The sequence below is a fragment of the Strix aluco genome, chromosome 8 (assembly GCF_031877795.1).
Source record: "Strix aluco isolate bStrAlu1 chromosome 8, bStrAlu1.hap1, whole genome shotgun sequence".
Classification (NCBI taxonomy): domain Eukaryota; kingdom Metazoa; phylum Chordata; class Aves; order Strigiformes; family Strigidae; genus Strix; species Strix aluco.
Window position 1 is genome coordinate 31,926,203 of NC_133938.1, and position 22,819 is coordinate 31,949,021.

At 42.9% G+C, this 22,819-nt stretch overlaps 1 protein-coding gene and 1 non-coding gene across 3 annotated transcripts in view; both read left to right on the forward strand.

Annotated features, from left to right (window-relative positions):
- Positions 1-22,819, forward strand: part of COP1 (COP1 E3 ubiquitin ligase) — a 129,745-nt gene that overhangs the window by 95,584 nt on the left and 11,342 nt on the right. For both annotated transcript variants that reach the window (XM_074833032.1, XM_074833033.1), the window contains exons 17-18: positions 116-240; positions 1,364-1,524. In XM_074833032.1, coding sequence (XP_074689133.1) covers positions 116-240; positions 1,364-1,524 — 286 coding nt within the window. The remainder of the gene's footprint in view (positions 1-115; positions 241-1,363; positions 1,525-22,819) is intronic.
- LOC141926860 (small Cajal body-specific RNA 3) lies at positions 15,169-15,303 on the forward strand. The gene has a single exon (XR_012624237.1).

Sequence of the window (22,819 nt, forward strand, 5' to 3'; positions counted from 1 at the left end):
TGGAGTGCACTAAGACCTCCTATGTTTACATTGCAAGTAGGGTGTTAAGGAGCAGGGTTGAAAGTGAGGAACTCCTGCCGTATGGCAGCAGGGTAACTTTAGGTATCGTTCTCAGGTCAACAGACAGTCAGCTGAAGCTGTGGAACGTAGGGAAGCCTCACTGCTTACGCTCCTTCAAGGGTCACATCAACGAGAAGAATTTTGTCGGGCTTGCGTCCAACGGAGACTACATCGCCTGCGGTGAGTAGAGCAGCCATCCTGACAAATGCTAATGGGACTCCTCGGAGCTGATGCCTCTCCAGTTGCAAAGCAACCGGCAGTTGTGCTGCGTAGCTGCGTGGGTTTTTAATAGAGGATTATTCTGAGCTTCCACCGTCTTTCCCTTCCCAGGGAATGGCATAAGGAGCCCTGACCTAAGGGGGTTTGTAGCTGATTTCCTCCCGTTTCACGTACATTCTTTGTATATGATGATTCAGACTTGCTGTCACCAAAAATCAGCTAATAATGTAGTTGCTGTTGGTATGACTTATGTCTTTCAAGTTTATCAACAGACACATCCTCACGCATCTTTCTAAGGGCGGGCAGAAGCCTGAACCACGTGAGGGTCCTGTACTGGACACTTAGAACAGCATTCTGCATGGCGAAGCAATAACGTCCTCATTGTGAACAGCTCCCTAGAAGACTGAGTCATCTGGAAGCAGTTACCCCTTTAGCTTTTTTTGTCCTTTCACTGCTTAAGTTGGACTGTTGAACCTCTGTAAATCTACAGGTCTTGGTGGGAAAGCAGTGACAGGCTGATAGCTGTGGGATGAGCAGCGCAGCTGTGCCAGCACTGAAGGGAGGACCTTAGCTTGTGTATTCTCTGATCTCTGTACAGCTTGCAAGGCAGAAATCGGGATGGATTTCTAAATAAAGCCTGCACACTGTCTAGTCTCTCTTACTTAAACCTCCACAGACCAAACTGTCATCCCTGATTACGGCAAGCAAAACTGTGACAGTGCTACCTGCCTTAGAGCTGTAACGCCGAGCAGGCTGGGTCTAGCAGTGTTTCATGTGGTAGCATAGATGCTCTGCTCTGCTCAAAATGCTCTGCCCTAAGGAAGTTATGGGGGATGGCTGGGATCCTGTATGTTTTGCGAGTGCGCTGCATGCTGCAGTTGTCTTGTAATAAAACCTGGTCCTGTTATTAAGCACCGTGAAAGTTTGCTGTGGAGTACTCCCAGTTGCCAGGGCACCATGAGCGTGATGATAACTACAAGGAGGAAATGTCTGGTCTTGTCTTAAACAATGAAAGAGCTAAGAAGCCTTTTTTCTATTCCTGCTACCAGAACCTAATCTTGTATATTTATTTTTTTATTTCTAGGAAGTGAAAATAATTCCCTTTACCTATACTATAAGGGCCTCTCAAAGACACTGCTGACATTCAAGTTTGATACAGTCAAAAGTGTCCTGGACAAGGACCGGAAAGAAGATGACACAAACGAGTTTGTGAGTGCTGTATGCTGGAGGGCACTACCAGATGGGGTAAGCTTTCTGCTGAGGCACCCAGCCGGGTGTGAAAGGAATGCCTCCTGCTTTCTCACGAAATAGCATTGCTGAGGGTTTGACTGCACTTGGTATTTTCCCGTTTATGGGTATTGCAGATCGGCGTGAGAACGTGAAGATCTGCAGGGTAACTGAAATGCTGGGGGAGAAGGGACTGCTGTGCTCTTAACTCTTCCACTTGGGTGTTTGAATTTCTCTACTTGGCATCTGAAATCCCAAAAGCAGCATTGTATTTCTGGCACTTAATGTTTTTTTTTGTGGATGCATTAGCGGGTTTTTTGTTGCTTTAATGAAGCCACCTGCAGATACTCTCTGTGGAGTCTTATCGCAATGTTACTGTGTCTATATGGGCTTGCTCATTGAAATACAGCCCCCCTGTCTAGATGAGTAGATATGTAAAGGAGGCGAGCCCAGGCTGCAGTCACCTCAATGACTGTTCCAGTGACACTTAATTCATATACATAGCGTGTGTACTAATGCTGCAGGCAGACCTGACTGCAGCTTTTGTGAGAGTGGCCTTTCGGCATGGAGCTGCTCTGGAGAACAAAATGCTGCTTTTAAATTCAGAGTGCTCTTGAAAACCTTGCATAAAAAAAACTCGAGCAAGTAACTCTCTTGTATGTACAAGGGTTTGCAGATCAGATACTTAATGGGCTTGTTGGGAGGGGGAGGAAAGGAGCTCATCCTAAATACAGTCTTCCAAGTAGCTAAAGTGGAACACTGCCTAATTGATGTCCTGAGACGTTGCATTCACAAAGATAGCGTTTTGGAAGGGTAATGTCTACCAATCTGTTTCAGTATGAAGAAACTGCCCCCACAACTGTGATTCAGTTGTCACTGGCATAAACTCACTTCAGATAGACGCTTCTGAATCAAAACAAAAATAAACCCAAGTGTCTGAAACTGCACTTTGGATTTAAAAGTAAAAAGTGGGCTGTTGTGGATTTGACTGGTGAGCATGAGACTCGGTGATGTAGGGTGCCCAACTTCTTTCTGGCTGGAGATTTAGGAGGGTTTGGTATACCAGGTGTCACGTCCCAGATGAAGAGTTGGAAGTTGTGTAATTCGTCTTTCTGCTGGATAAAAAAGTGCTGTGGGAACCTGTGTGTCCAGAAATGCCTTTCCCTGAACTGTCTTCACTGCAATGTTTCTGGTGTTGGGATGTCCTACCCACTGACCTCCTGCGCGGCTTTTCTACAGGCAACAGACTAACAGTGGCGTCTCACCCCGGTGTTATTTCTGTTGCCGTCCGCTCCTTATCAGTCTATTTTCTGATTAATGTGCTTTGCTCTGATAGACCTTCTGCTTAAGTGACTGAGAAACTTTTGAGCAGTCACCAAGGGCTGTCAAGCACTTCTTTGTAACCGGTATGAAAAATATTGTACGAAAATGTAGTAGTTAAATCAGGCCCATCAAGATTGCACCAAATAACATTCAGGCATCACTCCATTAAGCAGCACTCAGAATCCGTCACTATTCTGATCTTTTTTTTTTTTCCATTATTCCTCTGCTTTTCCCTGGGCTTCTTCTAAATTAGCCTGTTTCTCCTATGGCAGCCACAGTACCTGGCTCTTGTTTGTAAAGAAAGCAGCAAAAAACTGCCAGTGATCTGAGAGCCACTGACTGAGTATTTTGCTTCTGTGTTTTAGCTCTGCCTGTGGTGCATGCCATCCTGCTTTACATACTGAGCAAGCAGCCTCGCTCGCTTTTGCCAAGAGGCCTTAATGCTTCCTTGCACCACATCTCCAGTCCCCCTGAGACAAGAAGTACTCTTCACCAGTGCAGCCGCACATTTCTCTTCCCTCTTGTACCAGCGCAGCGGTCCTCTCCGACCTAATTGAAACTTTGCTCATGTTCTTAGGAAATTAAATTACTGCACAGCCAAAGGTCACTTATATCCACAAAGTCTTGCTCAAACGATGAAACTCTTCTATTCTCCATTTTGATAATGTTTCTTAAATTTGGCATAAGATTTTTTTCAAATGAGGTTCATATATACAGGCTTCCCTAAAAGCTGGCGTGTGTTTTAATGATGCTCAGATGAGCTAGAGAAGGCCTTTGCCTCACAGTGCTGAGGGAGTCGGGGAACCCACAGCCTATTTCTGGCTTAATTGCAGACTTTGATCCTGGATGAGTCACTCTGCCTTAGTTTCCTAATTATAAGAGTTACTTACCTACCTTTCACCACTGGCGGTGATCATACCTGCTCTGCTGAAGGGTCTGTGCATCGAAGCAGCTCCAGCCTAGCAGCCGCGCAGAGCCCAGCACAGGCTGGGAAACCTGCCCCAGAGCTGCAGGGAGCACGGTGAGTAAGCTTTGTGCTGCTGTGGGTGTGCTGTTCCCTGTGCCTTGCTGGGCTGGTTCAAAGCCGTCTCGCTTGTCTCCATGCCATGGTCACGGGGCAGTAGCTTCAGTTTGCTACCTGGAGTGTTTCTGTGGGGGGAGATGTGGGCACTGTGTGCCAGCCTTTCCCCAGGGCTCCTCAGTGGAGCAGACTCCCTCTGTTTCCCTATGGTGTTGCTCTCAAGGATTGTTCTTTAATTAACCTTTTGAGATGAGTAAGTTTCAGATCTGTCAGTTATCTTGGGAAGCATGAGTACATGTACTCCTTCACTTCATGCACTTAAGTGCAAAATCTCAGATCCTAATTAAAACTTAACTAAAACTTTCAGATGAAATGTCGTTGATTCTTTCTTAAATCTATTTTTATGTAATTCAAGATTTTACTTCCTCCTGAGCCAAAGTCAAGCTGTGCCAGCAGCCCTTGCCAGAACCTATCTTTTTTTTTTTCCCTCTGCGTTGGTTTTCCTTCGCCCACGAAGATGCAGGGACCTTTTTGCTAGAGCTGTCACCTTTCCAACTGCAGAGTCCAGCCAGCGCCTGCCTTCCACCTGTGTCAAAGCCATAACAAGGGAGAGAAATTGTTCTCCATAAGTGCTTATTAGCATTTTGCAGCAGGCTTACTCACTTTTCAACTCTTAAGTAATGTTTAGAAATAAGCACTAGTTTGTAGGCTAATAGTTGTGTTAGACTCTTTGGAAAAAAATAAAAGAAAAACAGGCAAACAAAAAACCTCTCAGCAGGTACATCAGGAAACAAACCTTTGCTCTGCTTCTTTCAGTGCTGTGTTTTGGACAAAGATAAATAGGCTGTTTAATATTTTTTAAATAGCCCTTGTAGTTTGTGGGGAAAACTGTTTCTCGCTTCTCATTTTAATCTAAAAATTGATCAATATTTAAATGTAGAGAAAGCTTCAGGACACTGTCAGCCTAAATGACCTGATAAACATGAGTCAGACACAGAGGTGCTTTTCAGAACCTTCCCTGAACAGAATCCTTGTATTTCCCAAGTCAAAGATTTTATAATATACCTGTACCATCCTTTGTTTCTGGCACCTTGGCAAGATCTAACCAGCTTGATTTGAAATGTGAATCTGGTCTTGAGATCGGAAAATACATTCTTCTATTTCATTAGCGTGTAAGCAGGCGATGCTCTTGCACATAGGGATGTTTTTGCATGGGGAAAGGAAATTATAGTAGTGGTAGTAGCTCACTGCAGCTAGGTGGGTAGAGCGGTTTTGGGTGGGTCACTCCAGTTATGTTTAGGTATGTGGATAGTAGCTGGGGATTGGTTTGTACATCCTTATGTGTCCTACATGACGTTTTCCCCATCCCTAAAGGGGACACCTTTTGTTTGGACGTGCTTTGCCATATTGCAGATTTTGAGATGTGCCTCATACAGCTGTGTTAAGTAATTGCATCTCAAGTAGCCACTTTCCCAGTCATGGTTAGTGTTTCTCAGAAAGAAGCTGTCAAAAGAGAAACCAAGGCTGAACCTGCTCCCAGGACAGCAAAAAGGTATTACTGCTGAACACAGAAGCAATTTGATTATGTAGATTAAGCATGGCTCAATCTATCATAATCACTGTAAAGAAGCCATTTAATTTTGTACCTGTTTGCATGAGTATTCATTACTGCCGATAAGCAGGTTAGCTGGGGAAAGATTTCTCAAGCAGAAATGTCAGGGCTTTGATACCGGTAAGGAGATACAGATAAGAGCAGGAGAATGCCATGCAAATTAGCTTAGGTAAAACTTTATTTGTTTTTTCCTTTTAGAGTGGTAAGGAAGGGAAACCCAGTGAGAGCAGCACTGCAGGCTTTAACCAAGTCATCTTGCTGCAGTGAGGGGGTGGGTGGTGGTACGTGCCGGCTGGATGCAGAGGTCTCCTGGCGCTCAGGAGGAAGGCTCTCGGAGCGGCGGTGCTGTGAAAGCATCCCCTCTGCCTGATGGGGAGAGCAGAAACCCATGTATGTTTCTCCCCTCATCGCTCTTCAAAACTCATTTTAATTTAGGGGAGTCTCAAAACAATCATCTAGCCACAAATGAGAGAAGCAGGCTGTGGGACTCCAGGCTCAGGTTGCCTCTAGGCACTGTCAGATGATGGAAGTATCTTCATAATTAGTCTTGCATCTCTGAACTTCTCTTTGTTAATCTAAGAGGATGGAAATATACCCTTCAAATAGGTTTTTGGTGCATCTCTTCAGAAAGCGAGCTTTTCTTCTGTTTATTTTTCCTTTCCTCTGAACATTCAGTTTTGTTTCTTAATGATGTCTGGCTTGAATTCTTTAAATAGAAACCTATAATTGTATCACAATAAGCTGGTCACTTAATAGGGCTGTAATCTTGTTCACTGATGAAAAGTAGCCATCCTTTGTTTCCCAGTAGCCTAATAAATGGTACACAGTGTACACAGGAGCTAGTCAGGGACTCTGATAATTTACAGTCAGCAAATTGGCTCCCTTCACTGGAATTAATTTAGCCAATACAAATTATTTTGGGAAGTGATTCATTGCCATTTTAAAGCGCTAATTAATTTGGATGACTTATGAACATTAAAAATGAAATCTCCTTTGTCATTCCCAAATAACCAAATGCTTATTCAGTGTCATTCTTAAGTAACTTGTGTCAACTCTAACTCCATCTCTTGTAAATTGAAATATGAATTCCAATGGGATCTGGCAGGGGGGAAACAAGTGTAAGACTTGGTATTTTTTGTTCTGTTTTGCTGCCGAAATTTTAAAGTCTCAAAATTGCTGAGAATTTTGACTTCCAGCTTCAACTCAGTGTTGTTGAGCCTGCTGCAAAAATAAAACTAGTTGTTCAGATGTCAGTTAAGATATACCTAGGTAGTAATCTAAAGCTTACAAGATAAATGCCTGCCTGGAGTGATCAGACCCAAGCTGCCCCTTGCCTGCCTCTGATACCAGCTGTGGCACAGGTAGCAGCGTGAGTATCTCCAACAGCAGTATTTTCAGGGAGGGCACCTGCTGTTTTCTGACTTATCCTTTCTTTCCTAGAGCGGAGCTGGCCCATAGCATTCCTGTGCAGCATCTCCCAAACTGGTATTCCTGCAGGTTATTCTCCCGTGCGGTGCCATGCTACTGCTTCATCCTGGAAACGGGGTGGTCGTCATCTTCTCTCTCGTGATTGAAATGCACAGCAGTTTATGGAAGGCTGAGAATGATCAGCTTTTAAAAAAGCAAGATGTGACTTTGATCGGGTTTATTCTAGTGGTTTTTCTCCCCCTCCTGAAACTCTTCAAAGATTTTCCTCCCTCCTGTGGAAGCTGTCTAAGCCCTGTAGCATGCGTGCTGTGAAGCTTGCAGCTGGCTGTGTGATGGCTTCCCACTCCTCTTGACATGCCCTCTGCTCTCTAGCCATTGGCAATGCTTTAAACAAGAAGTTTTCTTTGACTTTTTTTACTTTGCTGCTTTGCAGTTTCCTTGGGTAGTAAATGGATTTTATTTCTCTTCCATCCTTTTTCATGTCTATTGCTCCCTTACTCATTTGAAAGTCTCAAATCTTTGTTAAAAACAAGTGAAACCTAGAATATCAAAAGATACATCATGCATGCTTGATTTTTTTTTCCCCAAAATTTTAGCATATTACTTATGTGTACCAGCACACTCTGTATATATTGTTTTATTTACTGCTTGAAAACTATTTTCATATGCAGAATAATTTCTACCTTGCTGATAAAAGATGTCACAAGTTCAGTATGTATGCTCCTTCGTGCTTATATACTTTCATATCCATATCTCTTCAAATGCGTGTTTTGGTCTTTATTTTTAATGTGGCTGAGAATTAATTAAAAAGTACTGGTGACTAACAATATTTTACTACCCATTACAACCCTTGGCATCCAACTGCGGAGAACTTTATGGGAAAAAAAAAAAAATCATACTCTATTATTACCAGTTCATGCCTTATATCGAAATCTCATTGTGTTGACACTTCGGTCCATGTAAAAGACCATCTTGATAATGTGATTATGCAAACGACAGGCTTTAGGAGAAAGTGTTTAATTTTGAGTCTTTTGTAGAAGAAGGAAAATATTGGTAAATGTTCTTTCTTTACTGCCTTCTCGCCGGTTGCAGGTCACCCTCTGGGCTTCCTCCCAGTGAGGGCGGTCACTTGCTGGACCGCACTGCTGCCGCAGTCGAGCGTGGGCAGGGGTGAAGGGAGCCAGGCGATTCCCTGATAACCCTGACCTCTGTCTGCTGTGCTCCTCCTGTCTAGCGTGTTTGGGGGGAAAGAAGTGTATTGCACCATTAATTTTGCAGTTTCAGGTCTCAAGGTGGCATGCCGGCGGGTAGCTGGTACATCAGTGCCTATGTTAACTCTTCCTTTTCTAGAGACAGAGCAGCTGGCCGTGCCGCCGCTACGAGCAGAGGGGATGAGTCTGTCGCTTTTGTTCGGCTCTGGAAGTTCAGCTCCCCTGTGGTACTGCAGCACTCTGATATCATTCTAGCTTCTATTTTAAGAATAGCTTCTCCAAGAAATGTAGGTGGCTCGGGTTTTTTCTTCTTTGTTGGTGTTACGTTTACATTTGCAAACTCAATTTCTTTCTCCTTCTGCAAGGTGAGGCGCTTTTTTTTCCCCTGCCTAATTGCAGAAAATTGCCAAGGGTTTGATGTTTTTTTTGAAGTGAAGGCAGATCAAAGTCGCCCATGTTTCTTGAATGAAGGCAGCATTTACTCTTTCAGACTTTTACAGCCGATATTTGCTTACCAATGCGTCTCTCCTAATGCCAAGAGAAGTAGACAGCGTGCTGTAGATAGAACTGAAGTCCTCCTTATTAGAGTCATCTCTTTCCTAGAGCAAGTGAATGACATAGTGGTCGACATAACTCTGAGTGCTGTTGACATTGCAGTTCCAGTAGCTGATCCCAATGGTGCAGCTGTAGAGATAATGGATTGCAGTTCATTGCCAGTGTGAGCAGAGGTCCGAGCAGGCTCTTGTTGTTTCCTAGGCTTTAAAAACTAAGGGCATCCCAAAGCAATCACAAATTGTATTGCTATGATACACACTGTGAACTGGGGATGCAAAGAAGTCTCTCTGCAGCTGTCATTAAACTTGTAAGTGGATGTTTCTCTCCTGTTGGGACTCTGCTGCTTTAGTAACCATCAATTCTTTATTCAAGTATGAATTTTATAACAGATGAACCCAAGGAATTCACCTGGAACCTTGACTTCATTCCTGACTCCATCCCCGACTCCCTCCTGAACCATAATGTTACAAGGTACACGCTGAAGTGCAGCAGTATGAATTGTGTGGCCCTTCGTATAAGCTATGTCCCAAACAGTACAACTTAATAGAAAATTACTCGTATTAGGGTGATAATCAGGGTCACCCTTATTATATATTGGGGTGGAGAGAGAGAAAAAGCAGATTGGTATTCAGAGAGCATTTGCTTTTAGAATTAAATAACTGGACAACTGTTTTCCCTTCCCACCCAACCTCTGCAGTGCTGCTGTTGGGCCCCTTGGTCTGAATTCTGATGCATATACTGCTGGGTTCTAGAGACGCTGATTAAATAATTGATTAGGTTGTTGTAAGGTTTGGGGTTTGTTTTTTTTCAGATGATGTCTGGAAACCTACTTACCATGAGTTGTAAGTTTCTCTCTTCCCATGCTTGTTCCTAGTGTTACGCTTTTGTCTTGTGGGTGTTTCACCCTCTATTGCCCAGGGGATCAGCTGTGGCAGGCATGCTCTCTCTCCTCCTCCACAGCTCTTAGCCTTTGGGCAGGAAGGCTCATCCCTAGTATTTTCTGGGGGGGTTATGATGTATATTATGTATAGTGTCCTGGAGCAGAGCCCCCTGAAAGTAGTAAGTCATTGTAGGATCTGGCAAGTTTTACAGGTACTGAGCCAACATCTGTTGCCTGATCTCAAGCTCCAACTGAAGCTGGTCTCCTCTGAGTCACAGCATCTCCTACGTGAGCAGCCTCTGCTATCTCTTTCACGGCTAGGATCATGCTGGCTTTTTTTTTTTTTTTTTCCTTGAAGTGCCATCTATCTGCTGAAGTCTGGTTGGCACCAAGTGCCAATGAGATGAGGTCTGAATGCTCGAAGCTAATCTCAGTAAATCGGGCAGTATTCAGTGTTCTGTGAAGCAGATGAAGGGGGTCATTTAAGATAGGAGCTGCAGGGGTAAAGCTGCATTTCTCAATACTTAGTGAGTGCTGAAGGAAGACTCTGGTTTCAGACCAGCAAGAGCAAAGTGAGAGAGAGTGAAGTAGGTTTTGAAAAGCCATTGGCACTGGGCTAACCACTGCCTTTGAAGTCTGCTTCAATACAGCAGCAGAATTCCCATACCGAGGGCGTTTGAAACCCTCGCTGCTGGTGGTCTGCTGTTGCTGCTGTTTGAAGGTGGGTTTATAACCTCATTCCCTCTAACAAGTGACACTGCTTCAATTACAGTCAAAGCAACCTCACAATATTGTCTTTTTTTTTTCTTTTTTCTTCCCATTCTTCAGTGCATCTACCAATAGCAAGTCTTGCCAGGCCACCACCATTCAGTAGTCAAAGCTCATGAGCTGCATCAACCTTTCACTCTAGCGCTCCTAATTAAGCAGTTTTAATGGCAGGATCTAATGTTTTACAGAGTCTAAATGAAGTGGAAAAAATATGAACTGATTTTTTTTCTTTCCAGCACAAGATTTTGATCAGATAATTTAACCTCTGGGTGAAATGGAAGTAGAAGCATTTATGCACAGGTGGTTTTCTCTGCAAAAGCTTTACTTCATGTAGATCTGTGCATTAATATAGTTACTGCTTGGCTCTGGGCAACTGTTCTGAAGATTTTCCTGTGCTTTCTGCCCTTCTGTTATCAGTAACAAAACCCCAAAGCTTTTTGAAACCCAGAAACTTGTAACTAGCTTAATGCTAATTACATTGCATGTTAGTAAAGCAAGAATTAAGGCTTTTATGACACTTCCTTTAAAAACAACTGTTCATATTGGTTTTCCAACAGCAACACGGATTGGTATCCTTTTAACCTATTTAAATAAGACTTAGTTTCCTTTTGGTGGTGTTCTGATCTAATTCTAGCTAATGCTAGATGAGCTAGGTGTGTGCACAGAGTGAAAACTGTCGCTCCTTTGAAAGCAATCGCATGTCTGAATTGAAACTACCTGGATATGTAATTAGGATATGTAATTATTTTATATAGGATACACACAGAATTATAATAATCAGTCCTTGCTAAGGAAGAGAAAGCCAGTATGGCAGGAAAGTTATGTTTAGTAATTTAATGAGTACCTTTTAGATGGCAATTATACTGTTAAATTTGGGGTTGTGCAGCTGAATGAGTTGCGTTCACCCTTGCACAAGGTGTTCTGAATTCTGCAAGGGAAGCGCTGCTTCCAACAATTACGTCTCTTATATGTTATTGCACATCATAGTCGCTTCCAAAACTTATCTGGTTGCTAAAGCTGGAGAGAAGTGAGCTTCTGGTGCAGTACTGGATTTTCTAGTTTAACTTTAGTATCTCTGAAGTGAATATTAAGTTAAGCAGAGAGGTATATCTGGGGCAGCCTGGGGAGCTGGCAGATGAGACAGTGCATTGTTTCCCATTTACTTATAATAATGAGAGATACTGGAGTGAAGATAAGCAATATTACATATACTGGAAACAAAGATTGGTTCAGATCCATTAAATAAAAAAAAAAAAGTTCCTTTTACCTGTAATCTGTAGATAGCACATAAATTAACTGCAGCAGGAGGAGGAGAAGCTGCATCCCTCCTCACTACCTGTGCTGGCAGAGGCTCAGCATCACTAGCCAAGTCTCCCAGTGTAAATCAGACACGTGATTTTTTTTTCTTCCTAGTTTCTAGGTTGATCAGTTGAGACCTCATTGCCTTTTTCTTCTAAGAAAGACCTTTCACAAAGCAGCTTGCTCTCACCAAGCTTCTTCTGACCACCAAATAATGGCAAGCCAGTCTAGTCTGGAGAGTATGTGCTTGGGGGAAGACTCTACTCGTTTAGAATGAAATACCCTTGATTAAAATAGGAGGTTAATAGTGCTTCTGTGTGTGCCTTGCTTCACAACTTGCACGTTAGCTCCAGCATTTGAAAAGATAAATTTGGGCCAGCAGGAGTGGAAAAAAATAAAGCAGAGAAAATGAGCTGGAAGTGAAATACAAATGTCCTTATTTAGTACAAAAGGATTAATCTCACTGTTGGCTTTCTGGTTTTGTTAGGTTCACGCTTGGCTTGACAATGCAAAAAAAAGAAATTTAAGTTGTTAGGAAACGCATGAAAATCTGAAGTAAAACAGGAGTTAGCAGCTTGTGAAACTTTTCTTCTAGTGTTATAGCAGGCAGCAGCCTGCACTGGGAGCTTGGGAGTTTTCTTTGTTTCAGAACTTAAGAATATATATATTTACCTTGCCAAAAGTAAGCAAAGATCCACACTGAAAAATCACTCTGCTGATGCTCAGATGTTTGTATAAGAAAAACGCTGCTTTAGAGATTTCTTTTGGATAAATGTTTGGCTAGATGTATCGTTACAGGATGAAGGGATGCAATTTGGCCCCTGCTTTTCCAGCGTATCCTTGAATGCAAACTCAGACCCTCTCCACATCTCTTGGCCACCCTCTGCAGCCATCCTTACTCTTCCTTGTAAGGTTCCTTGTTTTTCCTCCGAGAGCAGAGCTGTCTACGCATGGAAGTGGGGGCAAGGACAGTCTCCTTCTTGTAAGCTCACCACAATCACCAAGTCTTTGGCTTTTGCTATTCATTGTGAACCTGGGAATTACCCATTCTGGAGTGTGGGGAGAGAAGCTGTGAAAACTCATTTTTGTACAGATTTTTGAAGTTGCTGTTGTTTTCCTTTGTGAGCAGGTTTGAGGTGGGTTTATGATGCAGATGAGTGTATTCTCGGCTGGGGATTCTGTATTATTTTTGGATAACACATGAATGTGGAATTTGGGCCCAGCTCACTACAAAACAGTTAATGAAGTAATGAATGTGATGCATGCCAAGCCTCATCATCGCTGTCTCTCCTTATCCAGACAAACGCATACTGTGTATGTGCTGCGTGTGTGTGGCTTTTTTTAGAGGCCATTTCTTTATACTGTCATTTATTTCTTCCTTGGAAGCTATAGCTAGGGCAGTAGATGATCATGAACTCTTCACCGGAGCTTTTCTGCTGATGATTGTAACAGTACACATGAGTTTGCTGTGACAAGAAATAAGTCATGTGTAGTCCTGGCAGAGGACAGTTATTTTTATTTTCTTATATCCACTGTATTTTGCCCTGTATTTCTCACCATCTCTACTCTGAAACATTTGAGACATTGTCAGGCCAACAGAAAAGCAGCAGGTACCTGCTGCACGCCCTGGCTTCAGCTCTGTGGTGTCTGTTGAGGAGTGAGTCAGTAGCAGCATCTCTTCAGAAAGCATATCTAAAATCAAGGGAGGATGAAACAGATTAGCTGAAAAAATCAAATGCCAGAAGTGTTTGTTTGTTTTCCCTCACCCTTTGTCAGCAGAGCTTGGGTTTGTATTCTAATATTTATGTAGCTGAAGGATATTACAAAATCAGAGGTACTGTGTCACAACACAAGGGGTTGTTCACTCCTATAATCCCAACAGGAAAATGACATGATTTTTTTTTCTATATATACTTGAGTCTTTTTAAACTTCGTTTTTTTGCTATTAGTGTCATTGGTAGCTTAATGGATTTCTTGATTGTTGAGCTTCTCTTTTTGATACAGTATTGTTAGTCTTTGCATGCATTCAAAATGACAGGGAGCGTTAAAAACAGTCATTTCAATTTGAGATATCGAGAAATATAATTTTTTTTGTACCCACTGTGTGAAAATAACTTGAACAGTGGCAGAATTACCCATTGTAAGAGAGATGATTTTACTTGTGAATTGAGTTTAAAGATAAAATCTGCCTACTTCCCAAGTCATGGATTTCCTATTCATTGCTCTGTTAAGATTAATCGGAAGCAAGACTTAATCCAGAACAAAGATGATTGAATTGTCCTTAAACAGTGATGTAGAACATTACCCAGATCTCACTTAGAGCCTTTTTTGGTCTCACAGTGCTGAGAAATCGCAAGCATTAGAGAGCTGCTGTGACTACATCATGTGAAGAAGGATGCTTTTTCCTCATTTGTTGGCTCATTAGAAAGTAAAATGCTTTCTGGTTTTTTTGGAATAAAGTTGTTAGGAGGTGTGGTATGGAATGGGTTAAATCTGTGTAGTTTGTTAGCTGGAAGTTATTTTGGCGTGCAGTAAGGAAAAGTGCTCACTCCACCTGCAAAAGCCTCTGATGACTTAAAGGTCTGCCATTAACTGAGCCACTGCTGGGTTTGTGGAGTTTCCAGGATGGAAAATTAAGTTCCTTAATGCAGCTTTGTCTCCTGTTTGGGAACCCAGAGAAGGACAAGTTCATGAGCCCGTTGGGCAGCATCGGCAGAGCTGCAGCACGTTCCACCGTTCCTCTTTGCTGCCGCCAGCCCCGAGTGCTCACTGCTGAAGCAGTGATGCTAACAACAAAATCATGCTTTTTAGAATTCATGTCATATTTTAATCTTCTGTTTTCCAGCGGGAAGTGTGTAGAGCCATCAGGTTGTCCTAAATCTCCGCTTACAGCCTAGAACAGAGTAAGGATGTCATCTGGTTCTCGCCCTTTCAGAGGGCCAAGTGTGGGGGGAAGCATCTAATTCAAGGATTTCCAGGCTGTGATGTGTGATCTTGACAGCCCCTCAATTCATTTCAGGACTCTTACCTGACAGTGAGCTGTGATCAGTAATGTTTGGGAGCTGGCAATACTTATTTCAGATGCATGTACCACATCTACAATTTAAAAAAAAAAAAAAAAAAAAAAAGGCAGCTTGCTGCTTAATGGCCTTGCTGTAGGGACGCTGGCAGGCAGCACACCATTCGCAAACTGTTCCCTGGAGTTTAGGAGCATATTCAAGGCCAGGAGATTTAGGGACTTATTAACGGCACTGCAGCTTCAGACCCTGCTGTTAGCTGGCAATCACCAAGCAAGTAGGAAAGGTCGGTGCCGCATTTAAGGCCGTTGGGTGTGCGTGTGTGCCCTGTGCAGCATCTCTTTCTTCTGGCTGCAATGATTTTGACCTTCTGAGTTAAACTTTCCCACTTAATTATATTTTCCTATTATTTGAATCCTCTTTTCTTCAGCTTATTTGCATGCGTTACATCATGTTTCATTTAGGATTTGATACGGTCAGAAGCCCGGGATAAAAGACAGTGTAATAAAAGGCTGTTTTAATCATGAAATTTTGTAGGACTGGAAGCTGCTGGGACCAGTTGGGACCAGTCATGGGCAAAAGAAATATGTTTTGTCCACCACTGCAGTCTTCCTAGAGTAAAGTGGAGGTCTCTGTCTGCTTTAGGAGAGCCAACTAAACCAGATCGTTCCCCTCCATACATGTGTATTATCCTGTAACGTGCCGAGACAGCTCCTGCAGTGTCCTCGGCAGCGACTGCTGCCCAACCACGATGTCCCACCACGTGGGGACAGCCCTTGGGCAGGGTTTTGTCTGCAGCATCCAGAGCGAAGTATAATTGCCAAGAGTTAATCCAGCTCTGTAGTTTAAGACTGTAATTATAGTTATTGGGTTTTGTATTAAAATGCCCTTTTTTTTATAAGTCCTCTTTAGGTTTAGCAAACTGGCTATAGAGGGGATTACATTCTGGTTGGAGAGATGTGCATGGGTGGAGCAGGTCCTGAGATTTCCCCTTCCCTTTCGATTCTTCTTGCTGCTTCAAGAAACAGTCATTTACTGTAAAGCCAGGTTTGCAGCTTTGATTGAAAATGACTCTGCAAAACCCCATCAAAGCTGTGCGTGCCCCGGAGTAATTTTAAATAAATAAATAAATAAACAAATCTAAAGGGCAGCTTGGAGTGTGTGAGCTCCCTGGGATGCCAGGGGCCATCACCTGTGGCTTGCTGGTGTCCCCAGGTATGACCTACTAAATCTTTGTCTGCCCAAAGAGCCCAGAAAAAAAAGGAGAAAGGATGAAATTGCTGTCTCTGAGATTTGGGATGATTATTAAGTGCTGGCCCGCTGCCTGATGCCTGTCACTAGTTTGCAGAAGTGAGACAGATCTGGGAGAGGTGGCTGCAGCTGTATAGTTGGGAAGTTGTGGTTTTAATTGCTAATTGAAGTTACCATTTGCATTTGGGGTTTTCCTTTTTAAAGAATGACATCATATTACACAAGAAACTGCTAGCATTGTTTATTTATAGCACGACCAAACTGGCACCTTGCTCTTGCTGCTTTGCTGGTACATCTGTATTTCACGTATTGTCTACTTTTGCTTTCCCATCTGTTTTTTTTTTTTATGACTTATGTCCTGACAGCCCTTGTTCTTCTAGCCCTTGACTCCCCTCCTATGCAGACATATGATCCCCTAACGTTTTCCTTTTTGTCTTTATAAACAATAGGCAGGCAGTCTAATAATGTAAGCCCAAAGTCAAGGGAGCTTTGCAGATTCAGCTTGACAACTCCTCTCTCTGAATTATTTAAAGCCCATAAACAAAAGAAAGCGCATCTAGAGCTTCAGGTGACTTCTCATCTAGTGTTGTGGAGAATGCCTGATAGGCAAGTCCCACTAATTTTGTGTGTTTAAATCTATGGGATTTAGTAGAATAGCAATTAGGATTCAGGGTCTACCTCCTGGTGTTCCTTAGGGGAGGGTAAATTGCAGGGAGGTGAATGAGCAAGTCGAAGAGGGAAAGTGGAAGGTGAATGAAAGAATAGGGTATTTCTCCATAGTAAGAATTATGTGTCAAGTTTGGATTACTTTTTTTTTTTTCCCCTCTCACAATCAGTGAACTTGTCTAAAGACATCCTATATTTTTCGTCTGACTTTAATCTCAGTCCTTGGGGTTTTTTGAGGCTTTTTTTACATCCTTTGTTTTTAAATCTAAAATGCTTTTCAACAGCTGAATGACCCAGTGATTTCTGATTTCTCAGGTGCATTTTTGTTGCTGGTTTCACTCATTCTTCTGGATTCGGGAGTGTTTTAGATAGATGGGATTAGGGAATCAGGCAGCAGAACACAATTGAGTCCTCTAGATGATGCAAAGTTCATTATTATCTTTTGAATAGTTCATTCTGCAGAACAAAGTAGGGAAGATGTCATGCTTTGCATTTATTTTACTAAAGCTATAAAGCTATACTCTCATGATTCTTAATACCTAAGGCATAGTTCTCTTCCCACTCCCTTCTCCCCCCAGATAAATACAATGGAGAAAGCATCTGTAGTAGGATATTAGAGAAGCAACCTCATATGTATCATCTGTACTCTGTATGGTTTTGTTTAATGAAGTTGTTCACATTTTATGTACAGTCATACCTTATTAAAATTCAATTTACTGTACTGTCTTTTCACTACCAGCCATACGATTTGGTAATCAAAGCTGATATTTTGCAGTGTGGCCTTACTTTGAAAATTGACTTACAAAAATGACCTGTGGGCTCCAACATATCTTCTTTCAGAGGTTCCAGCATCTTTCAGTTTACAAACAAAAGATCTCTCTCTTTCAAACAGCCTTGCAGATGTGACCCAGCTCAAAGTCCAGTTCAGCTCCCATTTGCATAAGGTCATAATAGATTTAGGGGTACCACACTGCCCATAAGCCAGGCCAGCTCTAAACTACTTCTTGGCTGTAGGTGAAGAGGAGATGGTTCTGCTGGCTGGAGGAAGATGCTCAGCTCTGCTGCCCCATCCTTACCTGAGCTTACCCTGTATCACAGGAACAGAAGACAGTAAACTTTTTTTTAATACAACCCTATGACTGTGTGCAGGGAGAAGATTTAATTATAACTGGAATTTTACCTAGTTACCACTCAAGAGTAAACTAGCTTGTGACATTAAATGCAGTTTTGGATATCATCAGAACCTGCTGCCTGCAGCTGTAGGCTCTAGCCATTTTTCATCACTGATCACAAGTTTATCAACACCTCTTTTCCTTCATCATTTTCCTCTGTGCCCTGGCTACTGAAAATATTTGCCCACTGCACTTGGGGCATTTTTGAAACAGTATTTTGAGGAGAGAAAGCTTCCTATTTCTCAAGACTAGAGAAGGCCATCTGCTTTATTACAGCTTGCCCAGCCTTGTTTGCATTGCAGGAGGTTTCAGGTACATAGTGCTGTGCTTGATCCTGTTATAACATTAACTGAATTGGATGTTGAAGGAGAGCAGCAGGTTGTGAATTCTTTCAAGATTAATGGAAACTTTTGTTTTATTTTAATTAAACATCCATTCCTTAAATCAAAGTCCTCTTTCCCAAATAGGTGTATGTTATAAATAGCATTAGTATAGGTATAATTTCATGAAGCTTACACACATGCTAATGTTAATGTTTGTGCCTTGATTTTTCTCTGCAAGGAACAATTTGTCCCTTCTTTTATCTCACCAGGTCCTGGTGATTTCAGTTCTGTGGCACACGTGTGTATGTGTCACATAGAAAATGTAAGCAATACATGCTTTCTTTTATATATACATATATATATATATATTTCCTGTAGTGGCTTATGCAGCTACAGGCTGGGCCACCTTGCAGGTAAGTTCCCTTCTCTCTTCTGTTCTTACCACTAAGCAACTTGTGGCTGTTTGGGTGGAAATAGTCTCTGGGGTTGAGATGTTTGTGCTCTCCCACTGTGCCTCACTTCCCCTCCCCATGCTGTAGCTCTGCCTGCCACACACAGATGTGTAATTCCCCACCCTCCCTGACTGCAGCCTCGGCTGGAGGTACAGCATTTCATGTATACTGTCCTTTCCCCTCCACAGACAGCATCCTCAGTGCTGACACTTAGACGCATGACTCTGTTCTTGTTGCTATTAAATGTACTATTCCTGGCTTAAAGAGAAATTAAGGCTTTGATTTCCATGGCTGCCAGACTTCTGGCCCATCCAATAACACAATTAGAAGGCTTGCAGTTGCAGTGAAACCATCATGTTTCTTTTCTAGCTGGCATAAGCAAAATGTTCAGAATAGTTAATGTGTTTCACAGATATTCATCACTTGAGTCGCCCTGCAATGTTATTTGAAGACCTGTTAACAAAACAGTCAGGATTTTAACATATGTCCAGAATTTTCAAAGTTGGTTGCTTTGGAATACTGTAGTATCAGGGTTTGGGTTTGGTTTGGTGGTGGGATCCCACTTACAAATGGATGGGTATGTTCAAGGGGTGTTATTACTGTTAAAACATACAAATTAAATGTCAGAATTCAGATTGCTTTAACGTGACCCTTTTTTGCATCTCTGTGTCAGGCCAGTCTTAGAAGTGGAGGTGATTTTCATTAGGACGGTGCAAACAAGCTACAATCAGCAGGAGATCCAATTTACTAGGTGTTGTCCAAACAGACAGCGAGTGACAGCTTCCTGCCCCAAAGAGTTGACAGCCAAACTGTATAAAATGAACAGTAGCAGAGTATGAATCTGTTATCAGTTTTAAATAAATAGGTTTTCTCAGTCCGTCAGCCATTTCATGAGTTCCTGCCAAAGTGTTTCCTTCTTGCTGACCCAACCAGTCCAACTCAGCTTGGCTCCCTTCGTCATTTGTGACATCTATGATTAACCCATTCTCCTGTATTGATTGCTATCATCTGTGGTTGTAATGCATTAATTGTTCTTCCACTTTTGCTCCGAGGGAATGGTGTCACGTGAGGCGTTTAATAAGGTTTTTCTTTCCAGCCTGTCCACTAGCACTGGCCAGCACATGTTCCCACCAGTTACCAGCTGCAAAACCTCTTTCTCCAGGCTTTATCCACCCTGTCTTAAGCCTATGGTAGCTTTAATACCTTAATATTAGTCAAGTCTTTCTCTTTTTTGCTTTAATTAGGTGAATTCTGTGTTACTTAATCTTTTGCACACACTGTCTCAGACTGAGAGCCGTGCAGGAAATGGTGACTTGTTGCTTACGTGAGAGTAATCACAACTTTGTACGTAATTCTGCTTGGAGGAGGAAGGCTCTGCATCCTACCATCGTGAGGCAGACTTCATATCGATACTCAAGTCCCTTAATCATAGAGATCCAGTTGCCCAAGATGTTGAGGAGATGAGGTCCTCTTCGTTTCAGCGAGAACTTCTGAAAATCCACCCAGCTTTGCTGAGAGGCACGCACTTGGGTTAAAGGAACTGACAATAGGCATCATCTGGGTGTGAAATGTTTCATCACATGATAATTGGGAAACCTAAAGCAGTTCCACAGCATGTAATTTGCATACAGAGCAGAATTCATGGTTTTTGGAAAAAAATAAGGCTGGACTTGCCCCAGTATGGGCTGTGGAACTGAATTCTAGATGGCTGCCAGGCACTATCAAAAAAACCATCCTTGATACTTTGTGAAAATCAGTTTGGCGGTCTACTATAGCCTCAGTCCCAGGAACCGGTGTTTTTCTGTACCAAATGGGGGAAGCAAACAAAACTGCTGGATCTAGAACTGTAGGTTGAGGGCACAAAGGAGCGTGTCCTCTAACAGAGCTGCCACAGTTTTGTGGGTGTCACCATTGTCTGGGACCACTGTGAGGGTCGTCATCTGGGTGTGGGAAGGGAGGAAGACATGGCAGGACACGCTCTGTGTGGCCTGAAAGATTGGTTAAACTATGGGTTTGTAGAAGAGTGAAGATATTGGGACACCTGATAATTTTCCAAGATCCATAACTGTTCAACGTGTTGTGAGCAGAGTCAGTGTCATTCAGGAATTTATTGCTCTTCTCTTGTGCTCCTGGCCTGGAAGCCTGGTGTGAAACTCCCCAAGGGTTGGATGAGTTCTTGGAGCACTTGGGAGATACCAGACACTGATACAGGTCTAGGACCCATAACTGCTTAGGTAAGTGTCCTGCCCGTGAGCTTGGATGTGTGCGTAGGTGTGAACTGTGGGGTGGGAAGGGTCATGAAGTGTTCTTCAAAACCCTTGGCTGGGTACCATGTTGGACCCAGTGCATTCAGCCTCACCTGGCAGGCTGCTGCGGTTTAGGGTTGATTTTTAGCATGCTTGATAACAGTGGTTTGTGCCCCTAGTCTGTTTGGGAGGGGATTGCAGCTGGAGCGGGATTTCTCATCAGCAAATAAGTAAACACTGCAGCTCAAAAAAGGAATGCTTATTAGGAGAGTTAAATCTCAGTGGTATTTCTCCCTGCTTTTTCTCTTCAGTGCCTCATTGTGAACATCTGGATTAACCTTGGGCAAATCCACTGAGTACGTTGCCTCGGTTTCCCCACATGTCAAAGTAGGATAATACTTAGCTACCTCACCAGGGCATTTGTTACACTTAATTAACGTTGTAATGTGTCTTTGGTTCCTCTGATAAAATGTGCTGTGCGAATGCTAAGTTGTTTTTACAGATTGGATTGTTAATTAAATGTGCACATATAAATGATTTATTGGCATTAGAGAACTAAGACTTAATAATTCAAAATATTAACGTCAAGGTGGTTGAGTCAATTTTAAGCCTGTATCATTCAGCTATTTAGAGACTGAAACTAATGGCACTGTGAGAGGAAGGGAAGCAGAAGCTGGACCAGCTAACGGCTTATTTCGTGGTATTTCTATATGGGGACTGATTTAACAGGATCCAAACGCTGGTGCCTGGTCCAGGGAAGCCACTGGCAGCATCAACAGTGTGCTGAGCTTCATAGAGCACAGGAGATGTGATCTAGCAGTGATCCCCCTTGGCCCAACTTAGAAACCATTTGTCAGCCTTCGGAGGAGTGTGCTCCAGTTCAGCACAGCAGCTGATGTGCAGTATTAGCTCTTGTGTATCAGGAAAAAGCATGAAAGGAAGGATATCTGGGGTATGTGTGTGTCTGCAAGGTGGCTGATGTGGATCACCTTCTCCTGTTGAAAGCTCCTGGCCCAGCAGCGATTTGTTCCCACAAAGCAACACAGTGTTTCAGTCTCTAAGCTTCTGCCTCCTTATATTCTTCTATCCTCTGTTTTTTATCTAGGCAGATGTTTCTGAGATGGATGCGGGAATGAGCTGTAGTTGGCAGCCCAGGCAGGGACCAGAAGAACACATATGTCATCTTAGTGTAGTAATGAGTTCAGGGACCTAGAAGTAGAGACCTAAAGAAGAGAAGGTGACCTCTGGGAGCAGATACAGTTGGTTGAGTGAATACTGGCACCAGAGGGGAAGGTTAACCATCATCTATTCCCTTTCTGAACCCAAGAAAGATGTGCACATTGGTGTTGGTGCTAGTGTGTTGGAGGCAAAGGAGTTGGAAAGTAAAGGAAACTGTTCTGTAAGCAGGATTTCCAAAGGTGGATTCACAAGGGGAGGGAGGAGATGGAAAGATGTACGCAGTGCTATAGAAGAGGCAGTTGAAACTCAAGAATTGGAGTGCTCAAAGTAGGGTTTTGATGCAATGCCACACAAGGGACGGTGATCTCACAAATACAAAAGCCCTGAAGGATATGGGACAGATGGTCTGGGAAAGATGAAAGCATTCTTGAACAAACTAGGGAATTGCTGATTCAAGTGTGAAGAGGAATATTTGAAAGAGGGAACTGAGCAACTGAGGAGCGTTGAATACAGTTGAGCTGGAAGAGAAAGCACTGACTTGGCAAAAAGGAGAAGGAAGAAGAATAGGGAAGGTAAGAGGGATGGGAGAAACACATCATGAGTGTGAAAGAAAGAGGCATAAGAGAACCAGCTAAACATGAAGCAGGGCTTAAACAAATTGGAGTTTGCCCTTCACAGTAGGGCAAGGAGTGTGTTGTAAATTAAAGAGGACTGACGAGCAGGGAGGCGTGGGAAAGGATGTCTTTTAGCATCTCTCAGGAGCTTTCCACCAGCATCCATTCCTTCCCAGTGCAGCAGCTGGAAGTGTTGGTCCTCACTGTGCTTCAGGACTGGGCTGTGTAGCACTCATGGTAGTCTGTGATCGTAGAGCGGACTGCTTGTCTGTCTAATTTGGGGTAACTTGGACTGA